This window comes from Podarcis melisellensis, assembly GCF_964234715.1.
Source record: "Podarcis melisellensis genome assembly, chromosome: 10".
Taxonomy (NCBI): domain Eukaryota; kingdom Metazoa; phylum Chordata; class Lepidosauria; order Squamata; family Lacertidae; genus Podarcis; species Podarcis melisellensis.
This window is the reverse complement of record NC_138542.1, coordinates 69,385,054-69,400,173: the sequence shown is the minus strand read 5'-3', so window position 1 is coordinate 69,400,173 and position 15,120 is coordinate 69,385,054. Positions and strand designations below refer to the sequence as shown.

At 47.0% G+C, this 15,120-nt stretch overlaps 1 protein-coding gene across 1 annotated transcript in view; it reads left to right on the top strand.

The window, feature by feature from the left end:
- CHCHD3 (coiled-coil-helix-coiled-coil-helix domain containing 3) overlaps positions 1-15,120 on the top strand; it is a 220,210-nt gene that overhangs the window by 35,096 nt on the left and 169,994 nt on the right. Inside the window, exon 3 of the mRNA XM_081927466.1 lies at positions 3,240-3,321. Coding sequence (XP_081783592.1) covers positions 3,240-3,321 — 82 coding nt within the window. The remainder of the gene's footprint in view (positions 1-3,239; positions 3,322-15,120) is intronic.

The following is a 15,120-nucleotide window of genomic DNA, read 5'->3' as shown; positions in this document are numbered from 1 at the left end:
CCACATTGGCTAACTTGATTTATGTAGGAGGTCTAGGGCAGGCCTAGAAAGACCACATTTTCTATTAACTTCAGGGTCTAGAACGGACAATCCACTCTTTGCCTGTGAATGGCTGAAAATGGACATTGGTTCTGGCAAAACTCTTTCGTAAACCACTTTGGGTTGGTTTTTTTTACAATCAAGTTGTGCATACATTTTATGAATTAAATAAATAATGCATAAACATATGAGCCACTAAAAGACACTCTTCCTCCTCTCCCCTCTTATCTGCCCTTTTTGTGGTGACAGCCTAAGGAGTAGAGAACTCCTGGTTGTATCTCATCTGCTACATGATTTGGTCATAGTTTTTGGATTCCAAAGAGTCACCTTAACCAACGACAACAACAACAACATTCGTACCCCGCCCGTCTGACTGTGTTGCCCCAGACACTCTCGGAGGCTTCCAGCATATACAAAAACTTATAAAAACATTAAACACTATAATCCTCTGTATACAGGGCTGCCATCAGATGTCTTCAAAAGGTTGTATAGTTGCTTATCTCCTTGATATCTGATGGGAGGGCATTCCACAGGGCAGACGCCACTACCAAGAAGACCCTCTGCCTGGTTCCCTGTAGCCTCATTTCTCACAGTGAGGGAACTGCCAGAAGGCCCTCAGCGCTGGACCTCAGTGTCTGGGCAGAACGATGGGGGTGGAGACACTCTTTCAGGTATACAGGGCTGAGGCCAACACTTTGAATTGTGCTCGGAATTGTGCTACAACACCCATCAACCCCAGCCAGTGTGTCAGATAGTTGGGCATGGTGGGAATTTTAGTTTGACAACAACTGGGAGCCCAAGGTTGGGAAGTTATGTTCCTGCAAATCTACTCACGTGTTTAATGAACACACAAGGGAGGAATTGGATCATATCTGCTAGGTACCCATTGGTACAGGCCGTGTGTCTTCTGTCAAAAGGGAAGTCCATGTTGAGTTCTCTCTTTTCCTGCAGTGTGTGGCATCACTTAACCTGCATTGTGTGCTTATCTGATGCTGCTTCATATTCTTGATGGAGGCTGGGAAATACTCAGTGTGATGAAACACAGGTAAATGGTAGGGAGGGAACACGATACAGAGATACCCATTTTGAATACAGGAATGTATCCCACATAGATGTGGTACTGCCTTTAGCTACTGCATATTTGTCCACCCATTCATAGAACAGATGTTCATCTGAACAAACAACCCATGCCAAGCTGGGCGTATTTCTTCAACTGGACACTCATTTTGTGGCTCAAGTGCCCTTGGTGCTATCTAAAAGGCAAGCAACTCTGCTGTTCCTTGACACATAACTCTCAAACGCATCTCATGAGTGTCTGGTATGACCTCAGAATTTGCCCGGAGAAAAACTGGGTTCCCTGCCAATAACGTGTGTTCTCTAGGTGACCTTAACCTGACCAGACTTGGAGTAATTATACTGTGCTGTATTCTCCAGTGGTTTATTTGCACGCAATTTATTCGCCTCAACTAAATAGGAATTGTCTGCCTACGTGTTTTAACACAGCAATTTGAGTCAAATTATTTGTTTTTTTTGAAAGCATTTGGGCAGATAAATAAAATTGCAGGAGTTATTTCTCAAACAGTGACCTCCTTCCAGGATTAGGATTTACTCAGCTTGCTTCAATTTCTCATTTGGGAACCATCTTGCTTACAAGGGTTAATAGAATTTCTATTTAATGATCTACAGCTCCACTTTTATTCCCTGTTAGGATCAAGCTGATCAATGCATAACCTAATTGATTGTTAAGGTCAAAAGTGCCATGTCTTTATTGGCTGATACCAGAATCTTATTTATTGTTCCTCTGAAGTTGGTTCTACGCTCCATTAGCCTTTTTTATCCATTCTTACATGCAGGAGCAATAAAAAATTGTGATACATAGCTTGGTGGACACCTTAATTGTTATGCATTGTATGTCTGTTGTCGGGTGCCAAACCAGACACTTGAAGTATCTTTCCAGAGTTGAGATGACTCTAATGATCAATTGTGGCATAAAATGTTTTGCTGCCTTTGTAGTTCAGCTGTGAATGAGAGCTGCTTGTGGGGGTTTGAGATGGGCAGAGAAGAGATAAAACCAAACAAAGGGCACAATCCTCTGGGCGTGTTGGCTGTGCAAATCCCAATAGGACAATTGTGTCTGAACAGAAGAAGATCCTTGTGGACTGCAGCCTAAATTATAAGCGGGTTAGTGGGGTTTTTTGGAATCTGTGTACGGTTTGTGCCATTTATGCTGCCCACCAGTCTTTTAAAGCCATGTGATTTTGGCAAAGCTCTCTGATAAGTGACTTAAAAGGAGACAGTGGTAGGTGCATTTCAGAAGCAGCATAAGTAAAATTTGTTTTTCCTTAGTGGGAAGCTTGGAAGACACGTTTTCATCCTTTTCCTATTTTCGAAACAACCGAAATGACTCCAGTTGGTTGAGCATTGAGAGGGGTTGTCCAGCTTGGGCAAAGTGATTCCTTCTAGATGTTGTTGGGCTGCAAGCCTCATTATACCTGAAGGTTGTCCATGCTAGCTGGGGCTGATGGGAGCTGGAGGACAACATTGGGAGGGCAGCTCATTAGACAACGCTGTCCAACGTACATCAAAGAAATGAAGAAGGTCATCTCTAGGCATTGTCTTTTGTCAGAGGCCCTGTTATAAGAAGTAGTTTGCAATAGCTCAGGAGTGGGGAACCTTTCTCAGCCCGAGGGTCCTCATTCCCTTCTGGGCAACCTTCTGGGGGCCACATAGACACATAGAAGTATAGAGGTGGAGAAGACCCCAAAGGCCATCTGGTCCAACTCCCTGCAATGCAGGAATCGTAGCTACAGTACGAGACACTAGAGATGCTCACAACATGCCAGAGGCAGCAGTGGGCAGAGCAATGAATGTAAATTTTTACTTATGTATGGTAGGCTAGTTTCTACACCCCATCCCATGTCCCTTTCTAGCCTCCATCCACCCAGGTGAGCTGTACGACCTGAGGAAGCTCCTGAGGCCCAGATAGGACTGGAGAGTCACGTTTGGCCCCCAGACCTGGGGCTCTCCATCCCTGCAATAGTTGCTTTGGTGATTATGTTGGTATGAGTTGAAAATGTGATGGCAAAACCGAACAAACCCTCCTGGCTATTCTTTTATCGGGTCGTTCTGAATGTGTTGCATTCTGGCATCACCTGTATCCCATCCATGTCGCTTAATCCTTTCCCACTTCTTAATTCCAGTGAATGAGGAAGACCTGAAGAAAAGAATAGCTGAAGAATTGGCATTAGAACAAGCCAGGAGAGATGCTGAAGCCCATAAAAGGTTTGTTTTGGTCAGGAATAGATCTTCAGTCCTCGCTGTTTGTGTTTTAAAGGCATGCTTCTTGCAATGTTGTGGTAAGTGGGGAAATCAGAGGTCTCTGGATGATTTAGGATGTTTTTTAAAGCAAGGTGTGACCAGACTTCTATTTGTTTGGTGTGTGCAATGGTGGTAAACAGAAAAATAAATTAGTAGAGAGTTGTTTTTCTCTGTGGCTTGCATTCTGTCTACATCTCTCTGACCTCACATACTTGAAGTGCTATGCTATTATGCTCTTTTTTTTAAAGGGGGGAGGGTTTAAAGTTCTGCCTTTTATGTTTTTGTATTTCCCACCCTCTCTGGAGCCTTCCTAAACTGTTTGCCTAGCAATGGAATTGCTCAGGAAAAAGCACGGAGGCTTGTGTTGCTGAACTCATCAGATTGATCAAGAGGTAAATTCTAACAGCAGGGGAACAGGTAGAACTGCTTTGAAGAAGAGTACATACATTAGGCTTTGAAATACGTAAAGAGATGCTGTGTGTGTCTTTGTGTGTTGGGATGGAGGTTGGGGAAAGGGAACTGCTGTTGCTTTTTCTATTGGACATGCTATGGGCATCCTATAGTGTATCTTGGGTGAAAAACAGCAATATTTACTCTTCTACAAATTTGGGGGGGGGGCTTGCATTTGAAAGGCTGAAGTTGGACTTTAGTCATAAATGTTTAGTAGGTCTTGAAGGCACAGGTCAGAAGAGTGCAGTGCTTTCAATTATACATTAATAAAATGAAATCCAAGTAGCTACATTTAAAAATTAATCAGTGCCCTTGGCAGGGTGAGCTCCCGTTGTTCAGTCGCTGCTCCTGCCAACCTAGCAGTTCGAAAGCACGTCAGAGTGCAAGTAGATAAATACGTACCGCTACGGCGGGAAGGTAAACAGCGTTTCCGTGTGCTGCTTTGGTTTGCCAGAAGCGGTTTATCATGCTGGCCACATGATCCGGAAGCTGTCTGCAGACAAATGCCGGCTCCCTCAGCCACTAAAGCAAGATGAGCGCTGCAACCCCAGAGTCGTCCGCTACTGGACTTAATAGTCAGGGGTCCCTTTACCTTTACCTTTATGCTCAGTTTCCGCTTCTAGTAAGCTCAGTGTAGCTTCTTTTTTGGGGGGGTCCCAATGTTCTCCCACCCAGGCACTGGTCTGGATCACCTTGCTTAGCTGGCTGAACAGAACTCTCCCCAGCCCCCCCCCCTCTGGAATTGGTCATCAAGGCAGTAGTGGAACCATTCGTTTTCCAACTGGAACAGTAAAGACACCATGGTTGATTGTTTTGAAAACTGCTGAATGGTATAGGGAGACCTACGGAGTCTTATCCCCCCCCCCCTTCCCGGCAAAGACCATTCCAATTTTATTTTTTTACATATTTAATAGTTTTTAACCTTGCTGTAAGCCACTCAGAACACGTTGTTGTTGAATAGCCTGTAAATAAATAAAAAAATTGAATAAAACCAAAGCAGTTTCTGCACCAAAGCCAGGCTTCAAAACTTATCGAAATGGATTTAGAAATCCAGTTTCATCGAAGAGTGCTTGGAGTTGGCCGGCAACTGCTCACTTAAGGGCCTTGCCCAGGAAGGGAATGATATCCCCATCACCCAGAGTCCAGCATGATTACTTCGGTCTTACCACTGCCTCCTTAAAGGTTGGTGGAAACCACCCTTCGCTCTGAGACAATGCTATTTATTATGCCATTGATCCGTCCAGATGCATTCTCTGTTCTAGATCTAATAAGCCTAGAGAGGCAGAAGTCGGGCCTTAGAACTGAGCATGTTGTTTGACTTGGGAAGGCAAACAAAACTAAGAAGTATGTCACGTTAATTTATGAACCATATAAATATCTAAAAAGCTTTCCCAATAGCCCAAAGTACCTGGACTGAAATTTGTCAAGGGAGGAGGGAATCAATGAAGCGTGTGGTGTGGTTTAGCTGGGCGTATGCCCCATTGGTCTGTTTGGGACTTACTTTTGAGTAATATATTGGATTACACTGTAAATTATCTTAATGTTGTAAATAATTGGATGCTAGTGTGTAAATGGTTCTGTAAAAACCCCCAAAACTCAGCTGAAATATGCCTCTTTGAATTGAGTAGTAAAGCAAATCAATGTGTTATGGTGAAATCACTGCTCTTTGAAATATTGTGGCTTGTCTTAATTGATTTTTGATTTTTACAAGCAAATGTATTTAGCATTTGTGTGTTAGTGTTAATGTAATTAATGCTAGCATTTTAAATGGATCGATTTATTATGTGCTTTGATTCCCCTTCTCCCCGTTCCAGTAACATCAAGAGGTCTCTGCTTGTGGTGGTGGTTCTGTTGCTCACCTCTCAGTGTTGCATTCTTCCCTTCCTATGGCATTATGAGAGAGGGGAATTTCCTTAGCGTCTCTCAACCAGTCAGGGGCAGATGTCCTTATACCAGCGAGCTAGCACTTGTTGAGATTTGTTACTAAGATGTTTCAGCATTAGGCAGATTCAGTGTATTGGGCAAATGGAAGGTGCTGTCCTCATCTAGCCTGCTACATCGGCTAGGACTACATCGGACAGGACAGGTACTCTCTTTCAGCTGACGCAGCTCAAGAGTAGGTAACAGGTTTCAGACAACTGGCACCAAGGGCAGGTTCTAGAGAAACAGCCTCAGATTCCAGTTTTGTAGGACACTGTGGAACTCTCAGGAAAGGCACCTGTTGACCCAGCAGAGTCCAGAGATTCACCAAGTCCTTATATTCCCACAACAGGACATAAGGATGACTAGACTTCTGTCCTGGAAGGACTCTACGGAGAGAATTTGGCTTGAAGCCTCACCTCATGGTGCTATTGAATGAATTTGGATTATGTCCTCTGCCACCTCCAGTTGGGATCGTTTAGAAAAATAAGATGGCTGCTCTTCTGCGAGAGGCAACACGAGAACAGATCTTTTCTGCAGTGGCTCTCTGCTTGTGGAATGCTCTGCCCAGGCAGGTTCGGCTGGTGCCTTCATAATACACCTTTAGGCACCGGGCAAATACGTTCCTCTTTAACCACACCTTGGGCTGACTGACACCCAACACCTTTTAAAACGTGTTGTGGAAGTGCAGATTATTGGTTTGTTTTTGTTCTTATTTTATTATGTGTTTTGTGGGTTTTATATTGTAATTTTATGTTGTGATCTATGAGAGTAGGGTGGTATACAGATTTAATAAATAACAAGAGCAGCAGCAGCAGCAACATCACCACCATTTTTAGGACCTATTTTTTGTAGTTGTAAAAGAGGGTGGGTGCCGACTCCTAGAGTCTGAATCTAAAGAGGCAGTTCAGCAATAGGATGAGGAGTAAATAAAATAGCTGGAAGAGGCAAGTCAAGCCGCATTGCAACGAGGAAGCATTGGCTGCTAGTACAGTGGTACCTCCGGTTGCGGACGGGATCCATTTCGGAGGTCCAGTCAGATCCCAAGGTTTCCACAACCTGAGGACCACTTCTGCACATGTGCACGTGGTGAAGCCCGGTAAAATACTTCTGGGTTTGCCACGCGCGCATCCCGAAGTTTACATAACCAGAGGGTTACGTAAACGGAGGTACGACTGTACTACATAAGGATCTCTATTATCATAGTCTGAAGGAGTCTTGTTGGACTCTTAGCCAGACTGGTTTCTGCCTAATCTGTTGGGGCTTGGGATATGCCGAAGTTGTGTCAAACGACCACACTAAGTGTTAGAACATGGGATTTGCATGCACAAGGTCTGATGTCCAGTGTTTGGCATCGCAGCCTAAAAAGTCACTTGGCAGAAGAGCAGACAGGGAGCTTAACTTGCAACAATGGTGTTTGCTGCCCATCATCATTTATACTACTGCACAAGATGGGCCAGAGATCTTATAAAATAAGGTAAGTTCATATGCTTAGCTCTGCAGAAATTTGGGGAAACTGGAGCCATTGCAAGCTTTCATGGTTAAATAAACTTGATTCAGAAAGTAGGTTCTGGAAGCAATTAGAGTGTTGTCCTGTATGAAGACAGAAAAATGAGATGTGGGTGTTGTGGACAGTTGGTTGTCTGCATCATGTACAACATAAAATTTAACCTGGGGTTTTCTTTTTGTCACATTTTTAAGGCTCTGTGTGCAGCCAGCTCCCTTGGTCACAACAGAATATTCAGTCATTTCCCCGCTCTTTAGAAATAAATTTTTTTGGTAAGATATTTGCATTCCAGCAATGGTTTCTGTGGGTGGTATTCATATAATTTAGATGTGTAATGTAATGATCGCTCTGCTGTCTTTTTCCCCTACACTCACTTCTTCTTAGAAACCCCATCTGTTCGTGAAATGTGCATAGTTGTTTTCTTGAAGAAACAAAAAACCCCCCTTTTGAACAAATCATTTTTAATGTCTCCCCCCCTCCCGCAGTACCGTAGAAAAACTGCATTCATGTAATGGTAGAATTCTGTTCACATATGCACAGGGCAGAACTGCAGATGATGCCCAATATAGGAATAGGAACATAGGAAGCTGCCTTGTACCATGTCAGAGCATTCATTGGTCCATCTACCTTACTGATGGACAGTGGCTCTGCCGGACTTAATGCAGGAACTTTCCCCAGCTACACCTGAAGATGTCAAGGATTGAACCCGAGATCTTCCGCATGCGAAACAGTGTTAAGGGAAAGGGAAATGCACATAGTGTAACTATAAGTCTATGTCAGTGTTTCCCAACCTTTTTTGGGCAAAGGCACACTTGTTTGATGAAAAAAATATCGAGGCACACCACCATTACAGCCCCGTGACGTCAGCACGCAGCGTCACGCCGGGAGGGACGCACGAAAGTGTAACTTTCAATTTTTTCCCCTCCCCCTTGCCGGGGAACCTCCAAGCTTTAGGGGTGGGGGGGGAGGAGGCAGCAAAGCGAGGGACTGAGGGACTCCTCCAACGACAAGGGTTGGGGAAGAAGAGAAAGTTATAGTTGTTTTTTAAAAAGTGATAATTTCATTGTTCTGTTTTTTTGTAAACCGCTTTGAAGGGTTCCTTCTCGGCACGCCCCCCCCACCCGACATTCAAGCAGCGTATCAATTCCATGAAGCACCAAATGCAGGCGCGTCTCAACTCACGTCTCGGAAGTGGGCGAGGCCGCGCTCGCCCAGGGCGCTGAGACACTCGTAGGCCGAGCCCGCCTGGAGGAAGAGCTGCGCCAGGCACATCGCCTCGCTGCGGAAGAGGGAGCCCATGGCGGAGGGCGCCCAGGCCGGGCCTGAGGAGGCGCAGCGGCGGGAGCGGCAGAGGCGGCGTCACCGCTCTCCTCGGCGCCGCCTCCGCTCCGCCGTCGCCGCTGCTGCCGTCCCGCTGCGGAGGCGGCTCCGGGGACTGGCGGGTACCCCGCTGCCCGGTGCCATGGAGAGGAGGCAGGCGAGGGAGATGGAGACCCGAGTGGCCCCAAGTCCCGTGGCTTCCGGCTTCTCCTCGCAAGTCTAGGCGCCGCCGAGAGAGAAGGGGCGGGGAAAGCCTAGAGCGGCCAACCGCACGCTCACCTCGGAAGCTCCGGTCAATAAGACAGCGCCATTGGCCCGGGCGCTCTGCCCCTCGGCACCTCTATGGCTGGCCCGAATACCGAGCGAGAAGCGGTTTCGTCTCTGTGGTAGGGAGGAGCAAAGAAGGGCCCAGCCAGGCGGGCCGAACGAAAGCGAGCCCAGAGTTCCTGTGCTTCCCTGGTGGGGCCGGCCATTGCCTTTCCCTTGGGCAGGGCGAGGGAATTCCCAGGCTGCAGCCTCTCGCGCTGGTGCCTCAAAGGCCTTTGCCTTTCCCGTGTCACATGTGGAAAAGGGGGCTGGATCCAGTGACGCAACTCGGAAAACTGTTAGGGAAGCCAGAGCAGGAAAGTGAGTGGGAGGCGGCGTCGCCGCTTTAACCCACGTTTCCTTTTTGAAAGAGAAACCAGTGTTTCCCAACCTTTTTTGGACTCGCTCGCGGCACACCAGGCAACAGCTCGCGGCACATTAGTGTGCCGCGGAACACCGGTTGGGAAACACTGGTCTATGTCTACCATCCTGACAGTCCCTGACACCCAGAGATGTGCTGCTGATTTCACCCATTTTCCCTTTATAACTCCATATTTACCATACCCCACCATAACCGAACAAAATACATGCTCTCCCTTCTATCCATCCTTGATTTGCCTTGTGTCCCCCCACCCCCAAAGCTTGTTCACTGACCTGCTGCAAGTCAGTGACTCACAGAAGGTAGCCATCATTGACTGCGAGCTGAAAATGCTCAACAGTGACATTGCTGCTCTACAGGAGACCAAACTTGCTTTGAGCGGCAGCCTCTGAGAAAAGAACGACATATTTTTCTTGCAAGGAGGGCACCCAGAAGAACCACGTATTCACTACGTAGGTTTCTCAGTGAAGAACTCTCTTTTGTATGTGATAGAAAAGCTTACTTCTGAAGAAGCTGGACAGAGTCTCATCAGCTGTTTTGCCAAAGCCTGCATGGAGTTCAGCCCCAGCACCAACCTGACGAAGACCAACATCTTGGGTCAGGATGTCACCAGCACTTCACGCATCAGCATGGCTGACGACATCCTTGAGGTGGTGGACGATTTTGTCTACCTGGGCTTCACCATAAGCAGCATCCTCTTCACTGACGTGGAGCTGGACAAGGGTACAGCGGCACCTTAGGTTACATACGCACGCTTCAGGTTACAGACTCTGCTAACCCAGAAATATTACCTCGGGTTAAGAACTTTGCTTCAGGATGAGAACAGACATTGTGCTCTGGCGGCGCGGCAGCAGCAGGAGGCCCCATTAGCTAAAGTGGTGCTTCAGGTTAAGAGCAGTTTCAGCTTAAGAACGGACCTCCGGAATGAATTAAGTACTTCACCCGAGGTACCACTGTATTGGCAGGGCAGCTATGGCAGTGGCTTGCCTCTCCAAAGGTGTATGGGAGGATGTGATGCTAACAACCAATACCAAGATGAAGGTCCACCAGGGTTGCATGTTGAACATGCTGCTTTATGGTAGTGAGGCGTGGGTATCTTACACCTGCCAGGAGCAACGCTTTCCACGTACCCTGTGTCAAGATAATGTTCAGTATCACACACATGAGGGACGCGGGTGGCGCTGTGGGTAAAACCTCAGTGCCTAGGACTTGCCGATCATATGGTCGGCGGTTCGAATCCCCACGGCGGGGTGAGCTCCCGTCGTTCGGTCCCAGCTCCTGCCCACCTAGCAGTTCGAAAGCACCCCTAAGTGCAAGTAGATAAATAGGGACCGCTTTATAGCGGGAAGGTAAATGGCATTTCCGTGTGCGGCGCTGGTGCTGGCTCGCCAGCTGCAGCTTCGTCACGCTGACCCGGAAGTGTCTTCGGACGGCGTCGGCTCGCGGCCTCTAGAGCGAGATGAGCACGCAACCCTAGAGTCGGACACGACTGGCCCGTACGGGCAGGGGTACCTTTACCTTTACCTATCACACACATGGCAGGACAGAGTCTTGAAACAAAGATGTGCTCTTCCAAGCCCACACTCCCAGCATATTTGCACTTCTGTCTCAGTGATGTGTACGCTGGCTTGCTCATGTCCAAAGAACGGAAGAAGGCAGGATCCCCAAGGACATGGTTTATGGGGAGCTGGCTTCAGGCACCAGGCCTGGTGGCAGACCAACTCTGAGTAACAAAGATGCCTGCAAACATGACACGAAGGCTGGCAGCACCCACCCCTCTGTGTTATGGTGAAGCCCAGGTAGACAAAATCGTGGTCACCCCCTTGCAGACCATTGCAGTGGCTGGAGACAATTAGTCAAGTTGAGGTTGTGTATCCACAACAACTTTGCTGGGCTCGGGGGTAACCTGAGTAACGGGTCCAGTCCCGAATCCAAGGCTTCCAGGAGGAGTCAGTCTGACAGGGCCAAGGCAGGACACGAGGCAGGAAACCAGGCAAGGTCAGACACAGGATCACAGGCAGGTTCTGGCAAACAGCAACGTTGCTCCCACAACTTGGGGCAGGGTCCAGCAGCCTTTTATCTCTGATGGGGCAGCGGCCGGTCCTTATCCCCTGGTGACTCACTTCTCTGTCTCGCCCGAAGGCAAGCACTCCTCCTGCGAGTACTTAGGTCTCTCCTTCTCTCAGACCTGAGTCTCTGTAGCTCCGGAGATGTTGGTGGGTTACTCGACCCAGAGGCCGCCTCAGCCTCTCCTAACTCAACTGGTAGTAGAGCAGCTGTAAGCGATTTCCCAGCTGAATGCAATGAGGTAATCCCCGCATCTGGAGCCAGGGCAGGCTTAGGCCCCTAACTTGGCCCAGCTGGTGCTGGTTGCAGGGGAACCTGTTCAGACTGGGGCTCTTCAGAATCAGGCCCCAGACCTGGTTCAGATGCCGCCTGAGGCAAAGGATCCGGTGCGGACTGAGACTCCTCTGGCTCCGAGTCCGAGCCCGAGTCCCAGGCCATCACCCCAGTGACCAGAGGAGGAATGTCGGCTGGGAGGAGCACAGAAAGAAGAAAAGCCATGCTACACCTTCATCAGCACAGCCAGACGCCTTCATCTGCCCCAGCTCTAACAAAACATGTCTCTCCTGTATCGGTCTCTACAGCCACAGCAGGTGCTGTAACTTTCCAACAGTTTGACTCCACCCTCGAAGTCTCACTCCTCCATTGTCTCCTGCTGACAACAGTCATTTTGCAAACCACTGTGCAGAATTCTGCTGCGGCTGCTGTTCCTACTATAAGAATGCTATTTTAATGAAGCTCTTTGTAATGTTGTTCTTCCCGCACACAGAGAAGATAAAACAATTGATCTGTTGCTGCATATATAATTTTTGTTAGATGCTTCTTTTGCTGAACATGTGCACTGTTGCGTGTGGGCAGTAGCTACTTAGCTGTGAAAGTGTGACCTGCGCTTGTGCTGAAAGCTGTAAAGATGGCCAAGTTCTAATTGGTTTACTCTCTGCTCCCTTAAGCTTTCTTTGGTGTTTTTGTGGTGGGTCCATTATGAAACCCCACTTCTCTAGGTGGAGAATATTTATCTTCCCAAGTGCCATGATGGGTTGATAGAATTGCATAGAAAGCATTGCAGCTGGGTCGAAACACTCATGTGTCCCTGTGGTCTTGTGATCAAAATGTCTATTTCTTTCCCTGATTGAAAGAATACTCTGTGGGGTTATATACCATGGCTGCTGTCCTTAGACAATATGGCAGGCTTCTAATGGGACACATGCGAATTGCAGGCGCTCTGCTGCTGTGATTAACTCCTCCATTGGCTCCCTCAGTCCATATGTCAAGCTCTCTGACAGGGAGAAAAATGCCACTCATTCTGACCCCCTAGCCTTTGACATTAGAGTTCCACCTTCTACCTGGTGGCGCAAATAGGAGCCTTGCTCGTCTAATTCCTTTTATCAGAGATGTGCAGTCACAGTGTGCTCATGTCAGAAATCTCATGCATCAAAAACACTCTTTTGTTTGAGGTTCACCCGGGCACTTTACATTAGCAGATGTAAAAAGCTAGCAAGCTCTTAAGGCTATAAAATGGAGCTGCGCTGTGGATTTTTTATGTCTAATGTTGGCAGTTTAATTTTGGACTCTTCCACTTTGTCACTGTTAGCTCTTCTTTGCCAAAGTACTTAAGGTGACATTCAGAATCCACCGCGAGTTGATGACTTCATGTCTTTAAAATGAGCTTCATATCTTTTTTTACACAGAGTGACATGTATTGCATAGCTGTATTTTCATTCCTTTTTGTACATTTTTTATTTGCCTTCTCCTAATAAAATCTTCATCAAACGTAGATGCTTTCAAGATGCTTTAAAGCCATAATTCTTCGTGCTGAGATTTGCTAGGGAAAAACAAAATGAAAGCAGGCTAAATATCTCTTGTTTCCCGATGCTCTTATTTCTGTGCTGTGTGCTTTTCCGAGAGCAAAATAAAATGAGCCATCGAAATATGTGGAATGGCTTTCAATATGTGCTTAAAATGTCTAAGAGCTGTTGGAGGTGTTAGGTTTAGTTTCAGGGTGCGGGAACCTCTCAGTACCCAACCCAATACGGTTGGGATGTTGGTGAACTGACCGCTGTCAAATTGTGTAAGAATCAACTTACCTTTTAAAATTTCATCATGGAGTCACCTGGCAGCTTTAGCAAGAGTAGCCCCACCCCCAGCCCTGCTGGAGTCAGGGCCACATAGCTCCCATTTGGGAGCAACACCCTTGCTTGCAATTTTCTCTCCAGACAACTTAAGGCATCTTCCCTTCCAGCTGAGCCTTTGGGTCTAGCTTTCTGTAATCGCAGGTATCTCAGAAAAGGAACACAAGGAGTGATTTTCAGGTGGACGCATGGCACACTGAAGTGAAACCCATCCCAAAAGGAGGCAGGAGGAGTCTCCAATCTGTTATGGGGCTTAGTTATACTTCTGAGAGGGACTGGACAAGGGTCACTCCTAGAAGACGCTTCCTTCCCATTTGGAAACTTATGATAAGGAGAGTGAAAAATGTGTGATTGCTGATGTGTGGGACCTGGAAGAGGGCAGAACAGAGGTGGAATGGGGGGGGGACGTAATGGTGTGGGGTGGGCTTGTATGCGTGTAGGGGCTGGGAATGGACCCCCGCACAAAATGTTTGCTGCCTGAACTGGATTGTGGTTCCAGATAGGTGTAGGTGTGTGCATTGGGATGTGGGTGGTTTTATTTTATTTGCTGTTAATAGCCTGTGGACTCCTGGCTGTGTGTGACTCAAAAGCTAGCATAAGTCTGGCAGACGATATGCAGAATGCTGTATTTGAAGTTTTGGGCAGGTAAACAATATTTGATTGTGTAACCAACGTTTACTTCAGCTGAAGATACTGTTTGCTAAAGAGAGATGTTCTTGTAGAAAAAGATGCAAACAGAAATTTTCAATAGGTCATGTGCTGGTTAAAGGTATATTTGAGGAAAAACAGTGTGAAACAGGGCTATTCCCTGAAGCTAGGATTTCAGCTACTTAGAGTTGAGGACTTGTTTGCTACATCCTTGAGTTAATACATAAAGACGCTGGTCAACATGTCTTGTGTGTTTCTTGCTCAGGGGCACGTTAATCAATCGAGAATATTTCCTAGCTTGATTTTTCCCCCTGCAAGATCTCACATGTAACTTTAGTATATCACCTAAAAGCCGATGTGTGATTTTGTGAGATCATGAGACCCTGTATGCCTGTAACTTAGAAATCGATAGTAGTTGCTCATCTCTATACTCCGTGGTGAAGTCCTCCGAATAAACCACCCAAGTCACACCTGAAAACTCTCTATGCGTGTGTGCTTGCCACCTTCCCAACAGTAGGTAGTGTCTAGATGGGGGTAAATTAATGTTTATTTAGGCTTGAAATACCTTCCATTTCAATTCCTGTGTTTGCAAGCCTGCTGGTTTATGTTCCCTTGATTCAGATGAGCATTGTATATCTAGAACATTCATTGACTGACTCATCTGTTAAATCATGCGTTCTTGCTCATGGCTGTGACGAGGTGACCATCTGAACTTGCCGTTGACGTGCCAGTGAAGAACGTTCCTGTAGTTGGAAGCATTTTTCTTGGTGGCATGCAGGTGGCGTGCGCTGTGCCAGATGGGTGCCACGGCTCATGAACTTTGGAGATGAGAAATCTGCTTGTGGTCAACGCGATGCACCTGCTCTGTCAACTCCTGTGGAGAAGCCTGCTGAGAAATCTGCACAACTCAGTGGAGCAGCGTGTGCCTTGCCTTAGGGACACGGTGACAAATTGCATCTAGTTGCCAGAGATAGCTGAATAACAATCCACAATATATATTAAAAAATCTCTGCATAGTGAAGTTAGGGCTTCTTGCCAAG